The 25,783-nt window shown below is 38.8% G+C and overlaps 3 protein-coding genes across 10 annotated transcripts in view; all 3 read right to left on the reverse strand.

Moving 5' to 3' along the window:
- Positions 1-6,017, reverse strand: part of LOC115417116 (transmembrane protein 266-like) — a 66,829-nt gene extending 60,812 nt beyond the window's left edge. The window contains exons 1-2 of one of the 2 annotated variants that reach the window (XM_030131103.1): positions 5,267-6,017; positions 4,685-4,803 (exon numbers count right to left, since the gene is read on the reverse strand). In XM_030131103.1, coding sequence (XP_029986963.1) covers positions 4,685-4,698 — 14 coding nt within the window. In that variant the 5' untranslated portion in view covers positions 4,699-4,803; positions 5,267-6,017. Of the gene's footprint in view, positions 1-4,684; positions 4,832-5,266 lie in introns of both variants that reach the window. The other variant, XM_030131105.1, reaches the window with a different exon arrangement.
- Positions 6,018-6,540: 523 nt separating this feature from the next.
- Positions 6,541-13,180, reverse strand: fbxo22 (F-box protein 22). The gene is made up of 7 exons (XM_030130417.1): positions 12,990-13,180; positions 12,605-12,737; positions 12,290-12,374; positions 11,319-11,417; positions 9,010-9,162; positions 8,738-8,903; positions 6,541-8,338 (listed from the first exon to the last, which is right to left on the reverse strand). Exons 1-7 carry the CDS (start codon positions 13,118-13,120, stop codon positions 7,951-7,953), a joined length of 1,155 nt encoding a protein of 384 aa, XP_029986277.1. The 5' UTR covers positions 13,121-13,180; the 3' UTR covers positions 6,541-7,950.
- Positions 13,181-16,075: 2,895 nt separating this feature from the next.
- LOC115412957 (tropomyosin alpha-1 chain-like) lies at positions 16,076-25,627 on the reverse strand. 7 transcript variants are annotated; one of them, XM_030125649.1, is made up of 10 exons: positions 25,422-25,623; positions 24,790-24,915; positions 21,791-21,924; positions 21,113-21,230; positions 20,800-20,870; positions 20,508-20,583; positions 20,323-20,385; positions 20,017-20,086; positions 19,309-19,387; positions 18,530-18,885 (listed from the first exon to the last, which is right to left on the reverse strand). In XM_030125649.1, the coding sequence occupies exons 1-10, from the start codon at positions 25,533-25,535 to the stop codon at positions 18,882-18,884; spliced, it is 855 nt and encodes a 284-aa protein (XP_029981509.1). In that variant the 5' UTR covers positions 25,536-25,623; the 3' UTR covers positions 18,530-18,881. The 7 variants fall into 7 exon arrangements, with proteins under 7 accessions (XP_029981527.1, XP_029981536.1, XP_029981551.1 ...); XM_030125667.1 differs by lacking the exons at positions 18,530-18,885; positions 19,309-19,387 and adding an exon at positions 16,076-16,697 and having other exon boundaries at positions 25,422-25,627; XM_030125676.1 differs by lacking the exons at positions 18,530-18,885; positions 19,309-19,387 and adding an exon at positions 16,076-17,848 and having other exon boundaries at positions 25,422-25,626.
- Positions 25,628-25,783: the final 156 nt, after the last annotated feature.

Here is a 25,783-nt window from a genome sequence, read left to right on the forward strand (position 1 = left end):
CTGACCTTTACAGATACAAGCTGTAGAAGACACAGGAGACACAGAGACCCTGAGGGGCAGGACTAAGGCAGCACATGTACATAAGCCTTCTTCATAATGAAGAGGTCCATAGACCTTTTATATTGTGTCAGTATCCAATAATAGATTATTTTAATTTCTACAGACACTTAAGGGAATATGGTTCTTAAAATACTGAATGGCTGTAAAGACAGATTCCCATTGACTTGTGAAACTTTACTGTTTCTTCTGAAATATATTCTATGTATCAGAATCCAGTTGCATCTTCAGGAAGGAAATTTACAACAACAGGTGTCATCCTATTAATTCTTGAATGTTTAATTTAGTTAGAAGTGAATAATTACATCAAAAATGCCACTTCCAGGAACAATTTAGAGAAGGAAAAGGTCTTCGGAGATAAGGCAGATTGGTTTTAACCCATATAGACCAGGTGCTAATTTTGTTTGTTCCCAAATGAATTTTTCTCAATATTTAATCTTTCTTAAATGATTTATCACCATTGATGGTAATATTATCTTCCTTATTTTGCTTTTTTTTAAACAGTGTAAATCATATCATATTTTCCTGTTTTTAGCTTACTGGTCAACAGGCCGTAAGCTATTGTCGTCATGTGGTGTCCAGCGTCTGCATCAGCGTCTGCGTCAGCGTCTGCGTCAGCGTCGTCTGTCATCCGTTACAAAAATTTTAATCGTCTTCTTCTCCGAAACTACAGTTCCGATTTACTTCAAACTTAGTATACAGCTTCTTTATGATGATGTCAACAAAAGTGAGTGAAATTATTTGGATCTGGATCTGATTCTGGATTTGGTGCCACTTTGAAAAATTTCCCCATTAAAAGAGATAGGAAGTGGATCGATGCAATAACTCAGTAAATATAAATTATATCCAGTGTAAATTTCTACAGTCCAGCCCTGATGGAGAGATGACCAAAACATAATGTCCACATGCTGATCAGGATCTTCTTCTGGATCCGGGAACTTACGGAAAATTTAACATGGGCTCTTATGGGGAAAACATTTCAATCATCTTTTTCTCTGAAACTACAGTTCTGATTGACTTCAAACTTGGTATACAGCTTCTGTATGATGATGTCAACACAAGGTATTGAAATTATTTCGATCTGGATCTGATTCTGGATTTGGTGCGACTTTGAAAAATGTTCCCATTATAACAGATAGGAAGTGGATTGATCCAATAAATCAGTAAGTATCAATGATATCAAGTTAGAATTTGAATTTTTTACAGATCTGATTGGAATATGACCCAAACATGGGCTATTTCTGTAATATAATAAATACACATAACTGGGTGATAATAAATGGCATCTGGATACATTTCCCAAAGCTTTTAATTTGGCCGGTAAGCTACAGGGCCATTGGTCCTATTTTTAATTTACTGATCATGTAGATGTTCATTAAAGCTCAGAGTAAAGTTGAGGATTATTACATCAAAAACAGAGAAAACTCAAGAAATAGTGACTTTTTCAGCAAAAATATCATTAACTGAACATGAAAACAACTGTGTCCATCCACTGTCATTGATCCAACTCCATGGGTTTTACTGGTGAATCAATGTTGTAGAAGATAACAGCGTTTCCTGTTCACCACGGAGCCTCCAAACATCTAAATGATATATACACTGAACAAAAATATAAACGCACCACTTTTGTTTTTGCTCCCATTTTTCATGAGCTGAACTCAAAGATCTAAAACTTTTTCTATGTACACAAAAGGCCTATTTCTCTCAAATATTGTTCATAAATTTGTCTAAATCTGTGTTAGTGAGCACTTCTCCTTTGTCCTTTGCTGAGATAATCCATCCACCTCACAGGTGTGGCATATCAAGATGCTGATTAGACAGCAGGATTATTGCACAGGTGTGCCTTAGGCTGGCCACAATAAAAGGCCACTCTAAAATGTGCAGTTTTACTGTATTGGGTGGTCCAGGGGGGTCAGAAAACCAGTCAGTATTTGGTGTGACCACCATTTTCCTCGCACAGTCTTCTTCATGAATTCTCTGAAACAGCTTTGGAGATGGCTTATGGTAGAGAAATGAACATTCAATTCACAGGCAAAAGCGTTGGTGGAGATTCCTGAAGTCAGCATGCCGATTGCATATTCCCTCAAAACACATTTTGGAGTGGCCTTTTATTGTGGCCAGCCTAAGGCACACCTGTGCAAAAATCATGCTGTCTAATCAGCATCTTGATATGCCACACCTGTGAGGTGGATGGATTATCTCAGCAAAGAAGAAGTGTTCACTAACACAAATTTAGACAGATTGTGAACAATATTTGAGAGAAATAAACCTTGTGTGTACACAGAAAAAGTTTTAGATCTTTGAGTTCAGCTCATGAAAAATGGGAGCAAAAACAAAAGTGGTGCGTTTATATTTTTGTTCAGTGTATGTGATGACCATGAAAAGATTACAAACTGCATTTTACACCAATTCCCATGTAAAAATAGGATTAGTGGATCAGAAGTCATTACACATTTTAGATCAGTAGATGGTTTTGGTCACCGGTGGAGGTTTGGGTCTTTATGGGTTAAAATGACAAACTTATGATGATTTATAGAGGGAGCTGTAATGTTCAGACAGTCTTTGTCCCAAATGTCATCAAAGATAAAGGCACGAAAAGACTGTATATAACAAACTATCAATGAACACAGACTACTACATACTGTAACTCTAATGTTGCATTCTAACTGACATGTTTGGTTTGTAAAATCCTGTGAAAAAATCTGAGCATCTCTGTTGAACATTGTGCCTAACTGTGTTGTTATCCACAGTTGATAAAGTAGATATTATGTTTGTGTAATTGTGAAAAAAGACAGTCAGGCAGAATGTCCAGATTCCCGTAGACCATTTTTGTTTCTTTGCTGTGACACCATGTGCGTGTCAACTCCAACCGTCTGAAGAAAATCAAAGCTGTCCAACTTCTAAAACAACAACAACAACAACAATGATTTACTGTAAGAGCTGCAAGTGGGACTCTTCATCTTAGAATTATGATGATGAACACATTTTTTGATCAAGTTTTGTGTCTCAGACATAGTCACAAAGGGACCAGTTCATGATGATTTTCTTGAGTTTCATAAATTTGTTTACATGAAGTCCAAAGTATGTCAGTTCTCTTATACGCAAAGATATTTTACTGACTTGTTGATCACTTTTTAGCATCATTGAGCAAAGATTCCATGATTCCCTGTCAGCATATTGCAATTGAAGTGGTCTGAGAGGACACTAGTGCACCTATTCTTGTCCTGTTCTTTCAGACAGTGGAAAATCTACCCTGCAACACCAGGATTTTAGGTGTTTTCAGAGCGATAGAGTGCTTATGTATTTGACTGATGCTGTGATTATCAATCGTGGATCAGATACTCTCAGATTCAACCTCTACTTCTCTCCACAGGAGGATGAAAATGTGGCATCACTTCATAGCATGAACCAACATCATGTATATTTATATTTATATTTATATTTATATTTAGTAGTTTGATTTGGACTGAAAGGAGAGAGCTACAAATTCTGGTATTTCCCCCATTATTTCAGCTTCTGCAGCTTTAAATCATCACTCATCAATAACAAAACCAAGACTAGGTGAAAAAAGACAGGTTAGATTCCCTTTTTTTCTTTTTTCTTTTTTTTTTTTTGGGGGGGGGGGGGTACACCATAGGCAGGTTCATCAGAGACATGTCATCAGTTCAGCACAAGGCAGAAGGGTTCGACAGTTTTTATCATTTCTTATTACACTTATTCAATAGTTTTTGAATACTTTATCAGAACTTCATGATCACAAGTCATCAAGAGTGTAGTAATTTTTTTAGGTGTATTGCCAGAAACAAATACTAGTTATTTTCTTTTTAGGACGCCTTTTACCTTAAACACAACATGATACAGTGCTGCTACTGTGACCAGCTGAGCTGAGCTCTGTATGGGACCAAGAGCAGAACTGGTCCTCTTATAAAAGCACAAATGGAGCAATGATTTAGGGCTATTCATCTAGGTCAAAGAGAATAAATGCAGCTAATTAAGATTAGACAAATTAGAACGTCATGCTATGCCAGCAGAGTCGAGGTGTTGACAGAGAATAATGATTTCCAGTATTCTCTTTTACGCAAGTTTCTCTTTTTCTTCACACTAACGTACACCACATCCTCTCAGTAATGCATCAGCTGTTCTCAGTACACACTTGGAGAGCAGATTAAAAATGGAAAGCACCGAGAAACCTGGAGGTGGTTTGTTGGAAAAGGGTTTTATAATGGTTATAGATAATCAATGCTATTGCACAGGGGGAAAAAACAACAATGTGACCTGTGTTTATGGCTGCAAAATGGACGCTCTATAGTCGGCATTGCGCAGGTGTGTTTGTGTGCATCCTCATGTCAGTGTGTGCCTGTGTTTTGCATTCAAAGTGATGAGGGTCAGAGAGGCACCTCGCCAGCAGCTGCATTTTACCGAATAAAGGTTATTAAATGGAAACACAGGAACCAGAGACAGGGTAAAAACATGCAGGAGGTAAAAAAGACTGCCATCAAGGAGGATACACTATATTTCACCACTTTTTGGAGGAAATGGATAAGGATGGGATGAGTTTGGTGTATGTAGAGAATATGGTAGAGATGAAGACTAGACCTGTGTAGGACAGTTTGTGGACTGTACTCACTCAGCATTAGCCATGTTGCCGGGTGATGGAGCGGGGAGAGATGCGGCACTTGTCAGTAGGTCCTGTTTTAGTGCTGCAGTTCACCTTTTCATCTGATAGACACTCCTCTCATGTTGAACCTGTGAGGAACAGCATCATTTAAGCAACCTAAGAACGTAAAAAGTAACACAAACACAAAGTGACCTTTTGGAGTTGCTGCTGCTATTTCACTATCCATCCTGTAAAGGAATTGAACGCATATATGCAGACTTTTGGGGAAGACTTCTTTCACAAAGCTGAAACTATGAATTAAAGCTGTTAGAAATGCAACACACAACATGAACGTACTCTACCAGATGGTGATAACAGGGTCAAAAACCAAAACAGCCATACAGTTAAGACAAAGTGTAGAGAGTCTGTAGAAGTTTTCACCAATGGATTGCTTTAAAGCCAAACACAACCTTGACTTTGTTGCATGCAACTTTTAATCACAACAATGCTGGATGGCAACTGTGATGTTCAGACTAAATGAGAGTTGTGTGTGGAACAGCTGAGAGGTCCTCACTGTACATAAAGTAGAATTAATTATTTATAGGGACCTACCTGTGTGAGATTTACATTGATGATGGGTAATTGTGCCTCCCGCTGCCCCCTTGCTGATAGTAATGTCTCCCTCGGTGGTGATCAGAGTAAGTGAAGCAGCAGCAGACTCGCAGTGTGTGTAGGCTGCAGCTATCCTTAGCACTTTTGCATTGGACAAGCACCACCACCACCGCCGCCGCCGCCGCTGCTGCTGCTTCTTATGCTGCTTGGATTTCAATGCAAAACCACGGAGATGCTGAAGCTCAAATGCAACAACCATCGTCACTCGGGGAGATCATATTAGCTTTTTACGCGCATCACACCGATCGAATTAGGAGCTTTTTGAGGCGCAAATCTCCTCCCGGATGCGTTCGTTGAGGGTGGGGAGGGGGGGTTGTGTGCGCCGCTCCAGATCCAGATCCAGGTCCGCTCCTTCAGACCAGGGTTTCCCCGGCGAGCGCAGCGGGGAACCCTGCGAAAGGAGCTGAAACGAGCCCGACGAAGCCTCGGCTCCTCACCGAAGCTTCTTCCACAGCGGCGGCCGACGCAGCAGCCGCGCGTAATTCATCCAAACGCCAGAAAAACATTGACGCGTCCGTGTCGGAGACTGACAGTCGCCAATGAATCGTGTGACATTTGCATCGCTCCGGTCACGACATAGCAATCTAAAAATGTTGGCCGTGGGGTGGACGCGTGTGCGTTTATGCGCGTGGATGTGTATATGTGCGCGTGTGGAAGAAAGAGAGAGAGAGAGAGAGAGAGAGAGAGAGAGAGAGAGAGAGAGAGAGAGAGAGAGAGCCTATGAGTATTTTTTTTTTCCCTCAGTTCCCCGATTGAGGCCAATTTGAGACCGGATTATCGCCAGAGATGATTTTATTAGCTTTACGCCTGGTAGGTCGTCCCTCTCCGTGTCATGAGCGGTTTTTATGGTTTCCCAAAATAAAGATACTATGGGAATATAAATTGCCTTTACAGCAATTGGCTTAACCGTTTGTCATTCATCGGGATTAGCCAGTCGATGGTTAAAGCGCACATCAATCAATCTCAGGCTTCTCTTCCCTTATTTAAACACGCCTGAACGTGGGATGCTGAGGATGTTATAGGCTGAGGCTTGGATTTCAGGGTGTGCGCAAAGAACGGAAAGTGTGATGTGAATTAACTGTAGTTACAAAGGCCCGTCCAGCAGCATCACGGGTTGGGTGGAAGGAAGGATGCTGCCATAGTGGCTCTAACAGTGGGGATCAAATAAAAAGAGACCAAAAAAAAAAAAAAAAAAAAAGAGGAAAATCAAGCTCTTTCAACTTTCAATGTTTGGAATTTATTGAGAAATGAGAAGATGAGCAATTCAGAATATACATGATTTGGCACATCCTTTGAAAAGTGCATCAACACCAAAACATCTTTGTCCAATAAGATACAATGAAGAAATCAACATAAGATACAAAGAAATTGCCTCTTCAGTAACTATAAGGGTAGATGTCTATATTAAGACATATACATGTTTTACTTTTTTTCCCCAATTTAGACAACTTTAGAGGAAGAAGTAGATTGGAAACTGTTGTCGCATCATAATATGGTAACTACGTTTCAAGTTTATTAACAAATATACTGAACGTATTGTAAATTGCACCTGTTTCAAATCAGCCTGTTCCTTTTATGTAAAAAAAAAAAAAAAAAAAAAAAACAGACAATGAAGTGAGAATTGAGCAATGTGGAGCCTGACTGACCAGTTATTATTATACAAAGGCATCCATTCAATTTAACAAGTTTGTAAAAATGTGCAATTGGGTAGTTAAGGCTTGTACATCTACTATCAAGATGTCAAAGACCCATTGCCATTTATGACAACAGTAACAAATACAGAGTACACATTCCTTAACACCTTAACACCACTAGAAGAGAAATTCACATTTTTTTTCCTGTCCTTGAACAATGTCACACTCAATATTACACCATCAACATAGATCCTCAGGTCAGAAATCTGTAGAAGAATCCACGAATCTACTAAACTGTAGGACTTAGGAGACTGAAGTCCAACAATTAACAGTTGGACATAGGCAGAAAATATGACCTGACATTTGGACAAAGTATACAGCCACCATATGATTCTGACTGAGTACACACTGACTGTTTGAACCACGGTCAATGGTTTGTCGGCTAACAAGCTACTTTTTTTCTTCTGGATAAAAGCATAAAACAAAGTTTGTTATAAGAAGAGCATTCGAGTCAAGATGGCCCTGATTTTGTGGCTGAAGAACCATACTCCTATTACAATTATTCAAAGTGCTGTTGCTTAATCAATACAATAATCTGGGAAATAAGTGTGTTTTATTGTCTCGCCTGCAAAGCAAGCAGACCATGAGGTTGATATTAGAGGGTATGATATGCATTTAATGTGTGAGAAAAAACCTATATACACATATTAAACAAGAATACTATATTACATTTACCTATGAAAGGGGCTGTTTGGTTTGTCTGTTTAGAACCCTACCTGAACGCTGTCAGACTCACTAGTTTTAACATCTTCCTCTGTTTACGGTCCCTAACGGTCACATTTTCCAAAATGCTGCCGTTTCAGACGGCCAAATCTCCTGTTTAATGAGGACATGTTGACGGCTGTATTCAGTTTCTGCTGTCCCAAGCAGGAGCCTGATAGGTCTGTTTTGTTTTTGCTTGTCTATCCAACTTCACCGTAGGTCAGTCAGTTAACCTAGATGAACCAGGGTCATGACTGTAGTGTATTCATGCTGCAGTCTATCTGTGTCGGACAGCGTGTAGCCGTCCTTAACAATCCGGTCACAACCAATTTCCCCGTTGCCAAACAGACCAAAGAGTGGGGTGTTAGGGAACACTTTGTGGAAGGCGTCGGCCTCCACATTCGACTGGTTGTTGTAGTAATTCTGGCCTCTCCCCACACAGGCAAACATAAAACCGATGCTGTTTCGTTCTGGAATTTTGGCTGCCTTCAACCGCCGGACTGTGTTTTCCGCCATCTGTGGGGTGCTGACATCTTGCTCCAAGAGCACAGATGCCGCCTGTACCTTAGATCCGCTCAGAGTAAAGCCCATCACACCGAATGCACCCTGGTTGCAGCTATACAGTGAGAGAAGATGCGAGAAAGGAAAGATATTAACATTGCTAAATAAGATTATCAGTGATGATATCAAATTCAAATGGTCAAAGTGGCAGTGAAATGCGGAAATTACATTTTAAAGGCAGGTAAGGTTACACTAAGAAGCACAGTAATGAGTGCTATTTTCCAGAAGCCAGAAACACTCAAACTTGACTGACGACTGGATATCTTTATGTCCAAACAGCAAATTGTAGGTTGAATTACTGCCTACATTTTTTCCTCCATTGAAATACCCTTTGATAACAACCTACAACCTTTTCATTTACAGAATTTCCAAAAACACAATTTTTTTTTTATCCCAAAACCATTATTCTTTTAAGAAGGCAGGAGTAATTGTGTATGATTTTTGATCCACTAACCAGTGTCTGGGAGGAGAGAAGACACTCTCTACGATCCCTCCAGCGATGACAGCTTTGCTCTTGGCCAGCGGTTCCAGTATCTGGTCGAGGAACCGTGCTCCTCCAGATTTATATGCCTCGTAGACGAACATGAGTACCACACGCAACTCCGGGTTGTCAACAAGTCCTGAAAGGAGAGTACAGTCAATGACACACAACCTGTAGGATGTACAAACTTAACATCCTTTAGTTTAGATTACTAAAGATACTGTACATGGCACATCAGTACTCACCAGCTTCTTTCAGAGCTGTTGGTGAGATGGTCTTCTTGCAGAAATGAAAGGGTTTAATCTGAACACCTTCCATGCTGGGGAACATGACTGCAAAGCCAGCCTCCCCCTCCTGGTACTCCACGGGAGGACTGGAACTGGAGCCGCTGGGAGTTACTGCACAGAGAGGGAATCATAAAGCAAAGAGTTATGATGGTCACGTACGTGTGTGTCAAGTGTCATGGAGGTCAATTAGTGTCAAGTCCACATTTCAACCAAGTATTCTAAGCAGCTTATTTAACTAATGAGTATTAAAACCAGCTGGGAATCAGCTACACACACACTCGAGCCACTTACATGCACATAAAGAACTTTATTTCTCTACTACATCCAAATTAATTTGCAGAAATTTCTGAAAGCATGTGTACTATCCTTAAGGCTCATAAGAAAATTAAATGACTTGGCAGGTATTTGACTTAAATCTTTACATAACTTTGATGTAATTTCTATTATTTAAGTACTGTACCTATATATAAATGGAAATGGCAAAAAAAAATCTAATATAGCAAGAGATAAAAGAAACATGTCAAACAAAAAGACTTGAGAAGTGATATTAACTACCAGGGGCTTGAAGCTCCTAAATATCAGTCTGGCTTTGTGATATTAATAATAAGGAAGCAGGAGGTTTTCATCTTTCCATTTTTCAATAGTCTGTATCCAGCAGTCAGCATCTAGTGGCCGTTAGAGAAACTACAGCTCAAGGCAGTCTTGTTTGACTTTACAAACAAAATGATGTGCCTAGTGGCTGGGGATTGAAAATTACAGGCAAACCACAGGAAAACCTCATTATCATAGCAAAGAACACCGGTGGCTATAAGTAGACCCAGAAGAAAGAACATCAGGCTGTGCATCATAAATATGCAGGATCCTACCATATACAGCACCATTTATCATTTCGATACATTTAGATTTAAGGGTTTATATTACTGTTGAGCAGCATAATGTGCTCATCGCAGAAGGCCTTTTTAACCAAAATGAGCAGATACAGCAAATTCATGTCTCACTCATCTCCATCTTACACTATATTATAGTTTATGGAATTCCTAAAGGCTTACAGACAAACTACACAGACATGAAAGGGTTTTTTTTTTTTTTTAAATACTGGGTAGTCTTTACTCTGAAATGTACAGATGACAAGATGTCCTCCAAGCTGTATGGTTAGCCTATTATAGATAATCTACAGGTTCAACTCAATCCAATCAAAGCTTCTACTGAATAGAATTAGAGGTGTGCAGTGACCCTGCAGTGACCCTCAGCTGCAATATCACAAAATGAGTGTTATCACAAACAGCCAAGGCAGCCATTAAAGCTGATAGACGATGGGAGCCTGATAAGCCATCATTTTGAGGAAAGAGAACGTGGCTGATGGAGAGTCACTTCTCCGGAGGGTTGTGATTATATAGAGAAATGGGGAGCACAGCAGTAGGCAGACTAGGCAATCTATCAGAGGAAGAGGCAGGAAGGTGCCAGCCACCAGTGGTGCTTTCCAATAAGGAAGCAGCAGAGAAGAATAATGCATTGTCCTCGCTACTAAAAGGTGAGCTACTCTTCTTAGGCTACATTCAGACAGCAGGTCTGAATACATAATTTGGATTTTTTGGTGAAATCCAATTTTTTTGTGTGCTTGTTCATATTACGCATTAAATGCGACTTCTATCAGTTCTGAGTATGAACTAAATACGACCCTGAAGTGACACGCATGCGCCAAAGAGGTCCTGACCCTGTGGACATACACTGTGTTTATGGAAGTAAATATGATTTTCCCGCCGCTCCTCCTCCTGGGACACAAAATTGTGACGTTAGTCGCATTTCAATGATATGGAGGTCAGATAAATGCAACCTGGCCGTTCAGACTGAAGACACATTGCAAAATACCAGATACATATCGGATTTAGGACCACATATGAAAGTGGCCTGGGTCGGATTTGAAAAAAATCGGATTTGTGCTGTTCAAACTGTCTTTAACAGATTGGATACAGGTCACATATGGGCAATAAAAATCAGATTTGAGCCACATTTGCCTACAGTCTGAACGTAGCCTTAGATATGCCAAAGACAGTCGTTCTCATTCCTTTCCATGGAATATCCGATATCATTCTATGCAAAAGAAATACCATCACAGAGTGGGTCTGATGCTCAGTTAAAGTGTTTATGCTAATATGCTTGTAACCTGAAATGACTGCTTCATCTAACAATTTTGTGTGAGATAATTGCTGTTTTTTCGACATAAAGTAAAAATACAAACCACAGAAACCAAAAAAAGGAACACTTACAAACTATGCCTGGAGTGGCAATTCCCATGATATCACAGCCTTTGGGGAAGAGTAGGTTCAGTTCATCAACTGTGTCTAGACTGTGGCGGCTCTTTTTTGCTTCAAATTAGAAAAGAAAGAAATGTGTGTTATATGATTTAAATAAGAAAACGTACACTCAGACACAAAAAAGGTAAGATGTTATATTTAGAGAAATTTGGACTAAGCATGATTTCCTTAGAACTGACTGCAAATCTTCAATTTTTAATCTTGCAAAATATTCGGACAGTTTCTGCTTAATACCAGTTTAAGCATTTATGTGCAGTCTGTATGAAATCAATACATCTGTACACCTTCAATTCATATTTTAACTCTAACAAGTATTCTCAAACTATAACCACTGCAATTATAATATTGAGGTAAAACACACTGACAGATATAGCATACACACAACTGATATAACATGTACATATAAAATATATAATAGATGCATTTAAAAATGTAATCAGTTATGCTAAAAAATATCATATGCTCTGTCAAAACAACAAAGGCAAAATTACTAAGCACATCTCAATTTTTAAGGCGCCTGACACCGTAGTAAGGAGAAACATAATCACACGCTGAACATGACCAAGAGGGACTGCAGTATACAGTAGTCTACATTCTACTGCTAATCAACATGCAGTATATAACGATGAAACTCTACAACAGCATCTGCAGGATCAGTGTTCAGTAATTCTATTACAAACATGAAATCTTGATAGATTTCATTCCCATATGAAAAATACTGTTGTTTTCCCTCTGAGTCACTAACCTCTGACAACATGTGTGTATGTTTTGATTCCCATTTCATCACAGAGTTACAATAAGGTTTGTTTGTTTTTTTTTTTATCTCAACAGTTAAATTCAAAGCCTTTTTGAAGGGTTGCATTAAATCACTACACTTTTTTTCTACTACCACTACTGAAACAACACAATTATTGAACAGTTACCTTTATTATGTCCATAGCAGTATCCTTGTCCGAAAGCTTCACAATCTACCATGGCCAGAACGGTTTTAGGCAGCAAGAACACTTTCTGTAAACAATAAGAGATGCAATCACATGGGTAAACATCAGAAAGGTGTCAACATATCGTATTAATACTGTGTTATGCGCCAAAAACACATAAAAATACCCATGTGTGAGGACACTAATCATATATGTTTTCCATTCCATCGCTTTCCAGTTTATACATATATTTGTCGTGTGTGTGTGTGTGTGTGTGTGTGTGTGTGTGTGTGTGTGTGTGTGTGTGTGTTCATGTACCTCCACCTCCTCTGCCAGGATGCTACACAAAGCATGGACCTCTGTATTGGAGGGTCCACAGGCTGACACCCAGGTGAGCTGCTGCTGGGTCCTCAACACCCGGCGGGCGCAGTTCCTCCACAGTCTGCACACACTGAAAACAACCACAACGCACTGAGCTACACAAGTCAAACCTTAACACCAGAGTTCAACTTATAAGTTCAAACCACAATTAAAACACAGATTTCCGTATCTAAAAGCCTTGTGCACCAAGTAAAATGTCTACTTTGACACTAGAGTCGCCTTATTGGCAGTCTATCTACTCCATAATATCACTTTCAGTTTTTATTCACAGCCGCTGACGTTAGCCAAGTTAGCCGTTTAGCATACCAATATTTTCCATTACCTCGCGATACGGAGAAGGGACTTGGTCGGTACGAACGTTAGAATTTTCTCCACCACTTCTGCAACATTGCTAAGTACCTCCGCAGCCATATTCTCTTGTAAAGAGCTGGTAAAATCCTGATTTTCACCCATATTTCCTTCTCAAGTCGTTACTTCTCAGCACGGGTACCGACCACGAACTTTCACCTCTGCTGTTCCGCACACAGACAACACACTGCCCCCTGCGGCCAGGAGGAGTATGACAGGTCACACATACTCAGTGGGGCCTGGCCCAGTGAGACAGCACTGTGCAGTAATTATTCCATATCTGTTTTTGAAAATTAATTTAGCAGCAACTATGATAGCTCAAATTGTAGGTCTAAGCAAGTACTTTAACGTGCCATTAAGGAATAATAATCAAATATTTAATAAAAACATGAATTTATCATCATTGATAAAGAAATGGAGTGAGGAGAAATATAGAGCAGTTATTCAAGGTTTGGAAAAAATGCCAAAAAGTGCTGTTCCTCAAGGAAAGTGCAAATATTTAGCATACCACACTTTTCTTAATATGTGAGAGTACATCATATCCAAAAATGAAACTGATATGATTTTTATTTTAGTTTTAAAAGACATTAATTTATGGTAACAGAGTGAGAATCCAAAAAGTAACAGAGTGAGGTGTTTATTCAGTGTGCTGCACCAAAATAATAATCAAAGATTTTATTAAGATACTGATAAAATTATCAGTCGTTGGCAACACAAGTTTCATTACTATGTTTAATACACATCTTTCTGCTGTTTTTTTTTTTTTTTTTTTTTTTTTTAATAATGAATAACATTCAAAATCGTTTTAGTATTTGATTATTATGACATATAAGATTACACACAGGCATATATTTTTAATATATTTATTTATACATTGCTATTTACATTTTGAATTTATGCTGTACACATTCATTTACACCCTTTACTGTTCTTAATTTACACTGTATTCTCATATATTTTCCTATATATCCAGTTGTAATTGAGGTACAAATTAAACAAACATAGTTTTAGAAACAAGAGATATACATCTTTCATGCTGAGTAATCAAATGTATTGTTTTAGAGAAAAAAATAAATTGACCCTGATGTTCACTTTTGCTTGGCCAGGCCCAGTGACAATATTAACCCTCATAGACTTAAACATTCACCAGTTTCCAAAAGCATCTACTGATCTAAAATTTTTAATAACTTTTTAATCACTAATCCTATAAATGCATTTTAATTTCAAGGATTAATGCCATTTTTATAAAAATGGACAAATTTCAGTTCAGGGATTTATACTACTAATATCTACTCCTTAGGGAATGCATTGATTTAATGGGCAAATGTGACTGGAGACATTAGAGGTCTTTGCCGGTTAGTCAAGATCTTCAGCTCCAAATGTGGTGTCTTTATTGGTTTGCAAAAGCAGAGGTGTAACACAACCAAGTGCATAAGTCATTAATAAGTAATGAGCAGTTATGAGGCATTGTAATTCACTTTTTCTTATTTTTCTTTTTTTTTTTTTACACATTTTGAAAGAAAACTGTACTTTTCACACAGCAATTCCTACACTGTAAGTATACTGTGATGTTGATACTTGTATTGCAGAAGTTTTTAATGCAGGACTTCTACTTGTAATTCAGTGACTGTTTCTCAATCTCAAGGATCCTTCCTTGGTCATCACTTCCTGTGCAGACTAGACCAGAGTCCTTCATTCTGATCACTTCCCTCATAACTGGAACAGTTTAACGAGAGCAGAAAAAGTCTCTCTCACACATATTGGCACACATGACCATAGTGTTTAGTAGAAATGTAATTAATACATTACATTACATAATAAATACAAGTGTATTAAGGGGAGGTAGCATCTATGTGGTCTCCTGCAACATAAAACAAACTTAGTTATTACAAAGGTAGATATTTATCTATGCGTTATGTGTCTATGATTTAATCTTAGTTCATTCTAATTATACTGTATGAGTAACTGATATTAAAATCAGGTTTATCATTTCCTCTATTAATCATTTAAAAAACTTCTTTAAATATATTAATCCTGTTATTACAATTTTATATGCTTCTTTTCCTCATATTTCTATTTCCTCTTATTTTATTTAGCTCTGGATGTTCTAGTTATTTAGAGGCACTGTTGAACTGCCTTTGTGTGTGCCTTGCTCTATAGAATGTAGATAAACTTGTCTCATCTAACATGCTAGGCTGATAATTATGTTTATATGCGTTTTGCACTGATGAAGGAATCCTTTCTCCATTTTTCTTTGAGGATGTTTTTGCGGTTGGAGTCAGCTCTTTTTCAAGACTTGTGCAGATTGTGGGTACAGAAACAGTCCTGTGGATCCACAAAAACACATCCTTGAAATGGGCAAAAGAATGGTACATCCTCCACTAGTACAAGTGAGTACTATCGTGTTTAAATAGTAGAACTGCAAATATAAGAAACAAAACATCACTATATTCTGTACATGTTTTCTACCTGTTGTATATTGTGTCAGTCAAAACCCCAAAAAGTTGATTAGTGGTAAATTTTTTGTACGATTCAGACTTTTCCTAAAAAAAAAATTAATCAAAAAAATTGTGTTTTCAGACCTAATATCTGTCATCCTCTCAAAAATAAGGCAAGTTTGGATCCTCTACAGCCCTGGTCCTCATTCCTGGTTCTCGACAGCCACTATCCTGCATGTTTTAGATGTATCCCTCTTCCTACACACCTGATTCAAATGACAAGCCTATCATGTAAAGCTCTGCAGAAGCTCAATAACGACTGTCAGGTGTGCTGGAAGAGGGATACATCTAAAACATGCAGAACAGTGGCTCTCAAGGACCAGGAATGAGGACCAGGGCTCTACAGCTTTGGGCCCACAGAACTGATATATTGTACAATTTTGGGGAAAAAAAAAAAAAAAACTAAAAGGCTGAGTATTCCTGTCATCTTGGCCTCATCCAACTACACTACAAACATAATAACAATAATACCAGACTTTCAGAGTATGACACTTCATTTTACCATTTATTCATGATTTTTACATTTTAAAAATGGGAGACCACACAAAAACAATCAACCAAATCAGTTCTCATGAAAAAAAATTTATACATTTAACAGAAAAGTAAGTACAATGTGCAAACATTTTTCATTTAGCTGGACATATTACAGTACATTCAAGTGACTGTGATAACAATTCCTTCTCTGCTAAACTGGAAGTATGCTTTACCAACACTGAACAAATGTTAACACAGAAAACAAGGACACAGGCGACTGTACAAAAATACACACAATAAAAGTCCCTTTTATATAACCTTGGCTTAACGTATGGCTTTGTTCATGATGATTATGTGCAGTACTCTTCCCAAAAAAGTGCAAAATCTCCCAACATATACATGTAAACCTATTAAAGACAAACAGTGAGTTTTACCTGCTGTTTGAGTACAGTGTGGAAACAGTGCAGATGAACCATTTGTGCTACCTTGTGTTAAGCTTGTTTTTTTCTTGATGACGAGGTCGAAGAGACACACAAACACAAAGGCCCACATTATCTGCAGCGGCTGCACAGTGTACAGGAGGCAGCCATGCTCAGAGAAGATAAGGAGGTGGGGGACAGAGCTGGGTCAAATGTTAATCATCTCCATTAGAGTCTGATCCAGCGTCTGCTTTACGCTCAGGCTCTCTTCTTTAGCACGTGTCAGTTTATCTGTTAATATAGCATCGCATCTGTTAAAATCATAAAATAACAGCACAGGACATAAAACAGACAGAGCATCATCCCAGTATGTTATTGTTCGATATGTTAGATATATGTTGATAATGTTAAAAACCTCTTGAAGTGAGGGATTTTGGTTCTGCATTTCATTTCCCCATAACAGGTGTTAATGTTAAGTTAGTACAATCCTCTTCTCCAATACCATGTGGGTTACTACAAACTATCATTCTTTAAATACAATACTCAGGCTATAATCAGGGCTGTACCAACCACTGTGTGAGAAGGATTTATGAGACAAATGGACCGAAATGAATTAGTCTGCATTATTTATTTATGCTAATGGACCATAACATCCAACATCACTCTAAGATTGCTACAGAAAGGTCAATAAAAAACATTACACTTTTACTAGATAAACATAAAAGAAACTAATCAATCCTCTTGATAGCATTACTCTTAAACTTTATTTGCTGTTACAGGTCAGTGTTTTTATGTTGAACCAAAGAGAGTCTAGTAAGTGGAGAATTGCAGTAGTTCAGAAAGGCACATTGTTATATTTGTTTTACAGCAGAAGTAACTGCTACATTGTCACCTCTCCCATCACTGAGATACACCAAACTGAACGCTCTTCTCCTTGTCCTGTATTACTAAGCTGTTAATTTGGTAGATTTGTTCACTGCTCATATCTAAGGCCTTGGTGTGGGGTTTGAAACTTCTGAGACAGCAATTACTTTTTCCCAAATTACAAAGTTGACCTTGCTGTGACTACACTTGTCCATTCCCTGCTAAAGTAACCAACTGCACCAAGCAAATGCCAATACAACAAATGCACTACAGCCCTGATAATAACCAAGAAAAAATACCAAACCCATTCCAAAATGTTTCAGACTGATGTCTGACCTTCCACCAGAAACCACAGTTTGCATGCATTTTGTGAATATTATACAGTTTTATCTTTGTTGAGCATTTCTTGGTTGGAGATTTGTGTCCATGACACATTATAAATGACAACATTGCCTAGTCATTTAGGATTTGGAGGGGTTAAAGTATACAAAAGGCTGTTTGAGTTTATGCCTCATTTAAGGCTACTCTCAGTTCATTGGTCAGAAGACGGTTTTTCTCAAGCTGCTTGTATAGATGGTCTTGACAGTCAGAAAGCAGGTAAGAGAAAATGGAAAGAGACAGAAAGGAGGTTAGTACCAAAGACACACGGCTGATTCTATGTAAATCCCAAAACAAATGTTAGTCCTGTACACAAGCCTTTTATCTGACGACCTCTGAACATAGCAGGTTAATACAATATCAGTTGTTCACATTTCCAAAATGTCTCAAAATGTCACAAACCCTATTTGTCCCTGTTATTTAGAGCAGAAAGAATTGGATATTGTAATTGGTACTGTGAGCTTTCATGTAGTCTGTTTGCATCACTAACACTGAACACTTTAAGAAACTTGAAAGCTTATCAGTAATTGATGCATATTCAGTCAAAATAATATGCAAGAGATATCACAGTTTCACAACTAAACTTCTTCAATACAAGTTCCCTGAAAAGGAGGCCACAGACCCTTAAGATCAACACACTTTATCAGTAATATCCAGTTGAAAAATTCTCTGCTCCATCATAGCTTTAAAATCGTACTTTTTAATCCAATCTTGCAGTCAAGGTTCAGAAAAGAGCCTGTAAAATAACAAAGCTTGTAACCTGTGATGACTTCTTTTTCCTAGTGTGGGCACTACTTTATTATATGGCAATAAATCAGTCTGTACTCCAGAAGCACTATTAAACAAAGCAAGTCCTCTCAAACAGAAAAAGGAACAGTGAATGGGAGAGGAGCTTCAGAGTTTATTCAAAAAGCTACTCGACAATAAATTAAACACATTTAAGACACAAATCAAAAAAGATGGGACAAATGAAAATGAAGAAACATGGCAGGAGAAAGGGGGAAGGGCTGACATTGATGTAAGAATGTTTATTTTACAGAAAGTAACACGGCTCAAAGATGTGCATGAGAGATATACACATGAATGGTGGCAGCCATCACCCAATGTGCAGTAGTAGCAGGGCAGTAAAGAAATACAGAGACAGAGGAGAAAGAAAGTTGGGCGGAGCTGCACAGGAGAGAGATGATGACGCTCAACCAGCGGCTGGCTTCTGGGGTGAATGAGTGTAAAAGTTTAGCTGTGAAAAGACAGAAAAACAGATGTCGGAGAGAGAAATAAAGGAAAAAATGAAAGGTAAATGACACGCAGCCCCACACAGGCAACTAAGGATGCAGAACTATGAAAGGTAACCTATAGAAAATGATGACGATTAATGAAACCATGTTGGCGTAGTAACAAAAAAAACCTGGCACTATTTGTAAAGGCTGTTAGTAGTTATCCAAATGTCAGATCTAGCCTAAGACATTAGCCACAAATTACTCTAGTTCATGTAGTTAATGAAAGGCAAACACTGAAGAGGACCCCTACCCATGTTTAATTTAACCAAGTAAAAATCACTGCACTCAATCATGCCACAAGAGGGAGCTATGGTACGCTGGATGAGTGGTTAGAGGAGGCAAAGACTAAGGCACAGCACAGACAAAAGCATGTGGTGAATTACATGGAAGTCATGTCGTTGAGGGCGTGGTCCAGCTCCTCGCTGATGGCCTTGTACTTCAGTTTCTGGGCATACAGCTCATCTATTGTGTGGTTATAGTAAAATGAAGTGGCAGTGAAGGATTGGAAATAAAACAACAAGACAAAAGAAAAATAATAGAGTCAAAAGAACAGAAGGCAACGGATAACACAAATAGAGAAACTGAAAAAAGCAGGACAGAAATAGGAAGGGCACATGTAACAGCTGCTGATGTTGTGTCAGATTCCGGAGGAGTCACAGAGAAACTGTCTCACATGTTCTGTGACCCTGAGGACTGCTCAGGACTATGTGGCCTTGAACGGTCACTACAGTAGAGTGTGAAACAGCACGATGGTGAGAAACGCCATTGCCAATATGAATGATAACCCAACAGCTTCTGTGGATCGCTGCTTTGCATGATCCACAGCGCTACCCTGAGGCCAATTTAACAGACAGGTGTATAAACATAGGCAAATGTTTTTTTTCACAGTTGCCCCTTTGAGAAATTAGAGAAAATTAGACTTACAATAAACACGAAGTCACTGAGGAGACACCAATAAGCTTTAACAATCTTAATCTTCTGTGTTGACTGGTCAATCAATATTGCGCCTTTAACAAAGTTAGCCAATACATTTTGTGATAATTGTGACAAACTGCACAAATGTTTAAAGATTAAAGGGAAAAGACTCATACCCTCCAGATCATCAATGGTCTTCTCAAGCTTGGCGACTGATCTCTCAGCAAACTCAGCACGAGTCTCAGCCTGAGTGGGACAAAAACAAACATTAGCATAATATTAGAAGTGCTTTACTGTGGTGATGGCAAAGTGTTTAAGCTACAAAAGTATTGTCAAGACAAACTAAAAACCTATTTGTAACAAACTTAATTACCTAATAAATAAAATGCCTATACGGAATAAAGTGTAGACTAAAAATAATAGCTTCAGAAGGATGTATATATTGTAGGGTAGTCAAACTGCCATTGGTCTTGTAAGCTCACCTCCTTCAGCTTGTCTGTCAGGACCTTGATCTCCTCCTCGTATTTGTCCTCCTTCTGTGAGTACTGTGGTTACATACATAGAACAGCATTAATCACAGATGGCAACTATCAAAGCCAAAAAAAAAAAAAAAGACTGTGGATAATGTGGAGAATTTGCAAAGAATCTGTTTGGTCAGCCATCCTACCTTCTCTGCCTGAGCCTCCAGAGACTTCAGGTTGTTCTGCACAGTTTTCAGCTCCTCCTCAAGCTCTGAGCATTTGCTGATGATTTATTGTTTGGTGGAACAAGTAGGGAATATGTGTGAAGATACCGCAGACAGGAAAAAGACAGGTGCAAAAGAAGATCAATTGCAAAGGAATATTATAGGACAAGACTGCTTGATGGGGTGTAAATTTGGCTTGTTGACATTCTTTAGAGACATGAATGAGACAGTCCAAATCTGAAGTGAAAGATTACTGGAAAAATAATTTTCTTACCCCTCAGACAGCTCAGCACGCTCCTCTGTACGTTCCAAGTCACTCTCAATAATCACCAGTTTACGGGCCACCTGGAGTTAAAGCATACAAAGTTTGGTGTGATTTGATTACAATAATGCACGATTAAATCCAATCCTTGCACTAATTTTGCCAATATTCATGTGTCTGTAGTAATTACACAAGTATTTTTGGTAAAGAAATGTGTTCTCTGCTGCCTTGACACAAGATGTCAGCTGTTGCACTTTAATAAAAGACTCTGAAATGCTCACAGCGTTCACGGTTTGAAGTGCTGTGAACAGCTGAGAAAATTCACCTCCTCATATTTGCGGTCAGCCTCCTCAGCAATGTGTTTGGCCTCCTTCAGCTGGATCTCCTGCAGTTCCATCTTCTCCTCGTCCTTCATTGCCCTGTTCTCAATGACCTTCATGCCTCTGAGGGAAAGATAATAGCATGATCGGGTCAGTAATCATAAGGATCACAATCACACACCAATATACATCAGCTGGAGTATGAAGGATAGTTCACTCTAGTAGAGTTTACAAAAAAGCACCTGTTGTCTTCTATAAGACCTAAAACTATTTTGATGATTTGTGATTATTTCAAGATGATATTAAGCTAAGCATCACTTTTCATCATTTAAACTCCAGTATTTTCTGAATAGTCTTGCAATACAACTTCCAGCCATGGGGGGCAGCACTGAGGGATGTAATGAGATTCTGAAGTACTGCAGGTGTCTAAAGGATCTGTGATTTACCCATAAATTTGTTTATACATTTGTGTGAAAGACATTCTGTTTTAACGTAACCACTAGAATGCAAAAAAGCATTTTTTTATTTGTAAGAACATCCTTTCACTTATTTTAGTCATATTCTTGCAATTGATGAGTGGTTCTGTCATAGTAAAGACCTGATTCAAAGAGGCCACATGGATAGAATAACAGATAGGCCACTGTTTATGAAGCAGGGATGTGTTTTCCTGGTGTGGTACCCACCTCTCACTCTCATCAGCAGCCTTCTCAGCCTCCTCCAGCTTGGTCAGGGCTGTGGCCAGACGCTCCTGAGCACGGTCCAACTCCTCCTCAACCAGCTGGATACGTCTGTTCAGGGAAGCTACATCACCCTCAGCCTAAGTGAACAAAACAACACAATCACATCAGCTCATACTGTTTGGAACATCATCCTGAAAATCACACATCCCCACCCAGAGTAGGCTCCTTGCATGTATAGGATGGGTCAGGACCATTCCCAGTGAGAGGATCAAGCATTTTTCTTTAATCTAATAGAGGACTTCACCTAACATATGCTACTCATATACATAATAAAGACAGACTATATTTATGAACTATGTTTACTCTCTACAAGCTAAATCCTGAATTTCCCTTCGTCTAATGATTCTTTTTCTATAAACAGAATAGTACCAGAGATGCTACAGTCGTATTATTTAAGAGGAAAACAGTGCTACCTTGTGTTGCTACTAGCTGGAGTTGAACAGAAGATGGTTTTGTGCTGCTGTAACATTAGCTTACTTGTTACACCGCTGTTTGTTTGTTTTGTTTGTTTATTACCGGGTGGTGTCGTTTCATCCAACAGTCGTTGGCGTACATCCCACGGTGGGATCATTTCCAACACATCTACCTGTTACCTGGCTCTATTTGAGCCCAAACCGCCGCTGACCGGGCCTCGCAGCCACGCTTTTTGACCAGATTTACGCCTAATGCCGTCGCCAGCCTGGGGACTAATTGCCTTAAATCATTAGCATCGGCTTACTGCTTCCCTCGCGCTCCTCTCCACGTTCAGGTCCCGCTGTAAAGACGCCGCCCGTTCCTCCGCCACATCGGCCTGCTCCTGCAACGACTTAATTTTCTTCTTTACAGCTTCCAGAGAGCTCCCACCGGCCATTTTTGCGCTATTTATCTGAGCTAAGCTAGTTTTGCTGGGCTGAGTACAGGCTACCTCCACTCAGACGTACACGCAGGGAGATGCGGCGTCTTTGATCCCTGCCCCCAACGCCTTTAATCAACCGTTGATGAGGATTGGGACGTGCCATCAACCCGGAAGTAACCGATTTTACGCAGAAAATAATTCTAATTATAAAATGAATTAAAAACAATTAAAAATACCAAATGTTTTTTCACAACATTATAAACACGAGTTCCAACATTTTTTTTTTAACTTTTGGAGGCTAAACATGAAATTGGATTGTATATTGTTTTGAGTGCATCCCCTGGCGGTAAATTGGGCTAACCCTGTCAAAATCACAGCCCCAAACATCACAGTCTGGAGTCAACAATACTAAAACACAACTGTTTACACGTATAAGTAAGTTTAAGGGGATGATGATGATGATGATGATGATGATGATGATGATGATGATGATGATGATGATGATGATGATTTTAAGTGTTTGTTGTGATCCCAGTAGAGCAATCTTCTGAACTTGCATCAGGTCGATATTTCCTGGGATTTAGTCTGTGAACGTATTGAAGTTTTTTTCTAACAAGTGCGAGACTGGTATAGTATTATTCTATTCTATTATTCTTGTTCTTATTCTTATACTTACTTGTGTTCTTATTCTTAGTCTTAGACCCACCTGTTCTCAGCTGCATTTGAATAGTTTTTATTCTTTTAAGCTTAAAGTTTTTATCTGTTTTATCTATTTATCTGATTTTGTTTTGTTTTGGTTTGGTTTGTTTGTTTGTTTGTTTGTTTCTCTCATGTCTTGCTTCTGCTGTAATGCTTTTAATGTTTTATGTAAAGCACTTTGAATTGTCTTGCACATGAAATGTGCTATATAAATAAACCTGCCTTGCCTTCTTCTTATTCATATTCTTATTCCTATTTGTATCCTTCCTCATATTTTTATTCTTATTCATATTCTTATTTGTATCCTTATCCTTATTCGTATTCTTATTCTTATTCTTATTCTTATTCTTATTCTTATTCTTATTCTTATGCTTATGCTTATGCTTATTCTTATTCTTAGTTGTCACACATTTGTTTCACAATATATTTTATTACTGCTGACACACACCTTGTAGAAAAGCCACTAAGTTTGGACAAAACGCAAAGAAAACTTACTTGTGATGACTTGCAGTCATATAATAAGGCTTCATTATAATGCTATGTTATGACACATTTACCTTTAGGGAAAAAAAATGCAAATTCTGTAATTTGGATATTGCACTCACCCATATTATGATTCTGATCTTATTTCCATTTATTATTATTATTATTATTATTATTATTATTATTATTATTATTATTATTATCATTATTATTATTCAGCTGTTCTAGCCATCTCCCACTGTCCAGGCCTAATTTGTTATGTATCTTGTCTATTCATTATTTATCTTATTTAATCATATTCTTCATTATCTATTCTAATGTCTCTATCAATCAGTCACTTAATAAAGTTCCTCCATTGACTCTAAAGTTGTCAGTCTTATGTTATTTCATGCTACTTAATTGTATTAAAATATTTACGTTCTGTTGTTATACTTTACGTCGTCGCTGCTGCTTGTGACGTCACGCGTTAGAAATAATTGGCGTAACGTTAGACATAGTCAATAAACCGGTAATTTAATCGGACTTGGACATCACTGCAGCTAGAGTGCCAACTGAAACCAGCACGACCACAAATCTGTCAAGGATTTTACGGGCCAAATATGCTTGTAAAAGGCTCGACTGAAACCCTACACTGGCCTAAGATTCGTCCAAATGGCTGTGGAATGCACTGCTGAGCCAGTAAGCTGGGACCTTACCATATACAGCACCTGGGCTAAATTTAACCATCCATAGATTCATATACTGCCCTAAAGTCTCCTGCAATCGATTGTTGCATAATTAAATCACTATTGGAGATGCGTTCTGGGTGTTAGTATTTGGTTATCCTAAATGGAGCCCAGGGGTGGTCCAAGGTCAGAGAGAGGGGAACCGGCGTCACACCGGTGCGTCTCCACCAGTCGAACCCCGAGTCGGTGCCCCAACTCACATCTGTGGCTTTCTTCTCAGCGAGCTCCAGTTTCTCCTGGGCATCCTTCAGGGCCTCAGAGTACTTGTCCAACTCATCCTCAGTTGCCTTCAGCTTCTTCTGCAGTGCCACCAGGTCATCCTCAAGCTGGAGGACAGAAAATACACACTGTGTTTAGTTCCATGCAGACAAACAGCATCATCACAGAACATCTGATAGTATGTGCATTAATGATTTATACAGTGAGTGGTGCATCTTTAAAGGCCCAGTTAAAACCAATAAATGCGTTTTCAAGTGTTTGCTCCTGGAGAATTCTATAAGGTTCTGTAAATTGGCTTGAGAGTCTGGTTCGACTAGATCTATATGCAAAGTGTCATGAGATAACTTTTGTTATGATTTGGCACTATAGAAATAAAATAATAACAATAATAATTGACTGATTGATTTTCCTCTGTCACCTTCAAGCAGTTCCAAATTTATAGCAAAATAAGCTAAAAAGAAAATGTATTTGATCATAAAGACATCCACTATTCCTATGAAAATACACGCGTTAATCCAGAATGAAAAGTGACTAGACATGCAGCGCCAGGCGCACCGTGCCAAGCGCATCCGTGCGTAAAAGCGCCAGAGTGTGAGTCACACTGGATGCCGACCTGTTTGCTTCTGTCCTCGGCTGCCTTCTTGTCTGACTCGGCCTGCTCTGCTCTGTCCAAGGCATTTTCCTTGTCGAGCTTGAGCATCTGCATCTTCTTCTTGATGGCATCCATGGCTGCTTAGTGTTGGGGGGTGTCCTCACAGACCACAAACAAAAGAAACTGAATCAAAGGATCGGAGCGTCCGAACCACACTGAACGCCAAGCTGGAGTGCGAGCTCGCCTGGGCTGTAGTGAGTCAAATATGTATTTTGGCTGGGCAGTTACTGGATACCCAATACTTTTTTGGAAACAACTGCTGCTGCTTGCCAACGCGGGCCCCGTCTTTTTTCTGTTTCTCGTCAGTGATTCGCTCTTTCACG

Source organism: Sphaeramia orbicularis, chromosome 3, assembly GCF_902148855.1.
Source record: "Sphaeramia orbicularis chromosome 3, fSphaOr1.1, whole genome shotgun sequence".
Lineage (NCBI taxonomy): Eukaryota > Metazoa > Chordata > Actinopteri > Kurtiformes > Apogonidae > Sphaeramia > Sphaeramia orbicularis.

Bases quoted from the DNA above. Each gene is read 5' to 3' on its own strand.
- fbxo22 (XM_030130417.1), bottom strand. From the start codon at position 13,120: ATGGGTGAAAATCAGGATTTTACCAGCTCTTTACAAGAGAATATGGCT. The intron at 12,738-12,989 runs GTAATGGAAAAT...GGTTGTTTTCAG, and splicing joins TCCCTTCTCCGTATCGCGAG to TGTGTGCAGACTGTGGAGGA. The intron at 8,904-9,009 runs GTGAGTACTGAT...CTCTCCTTTCAG, and splicing joins AACAGCTCTGAAAGAAGCTG to GACTTGTTGACAACCCGGAG.
- LOC115412957 (XM_030125667.1), bottom strand. From the start codon at position 25,535: ATGGATGCCATCAAGAAGAAGATGCAGATGCTCAAGCTCGACAAGGAA. The intron at 20,871-21,112 runs GTGAATTTTCTC...CTTTAACTCCAG, and splicing joins CTGACCGCAAATATGAGGAG to GTGGCCCGTAAACTGGTGAT. The intron at 20,386-20,507 runs GTAGGATGGCTG...ATGTAACCACAG, and splicing joins TGGAGGCTCAGGCAGAGAAG to TACTCACAGAAGGAGGACAA.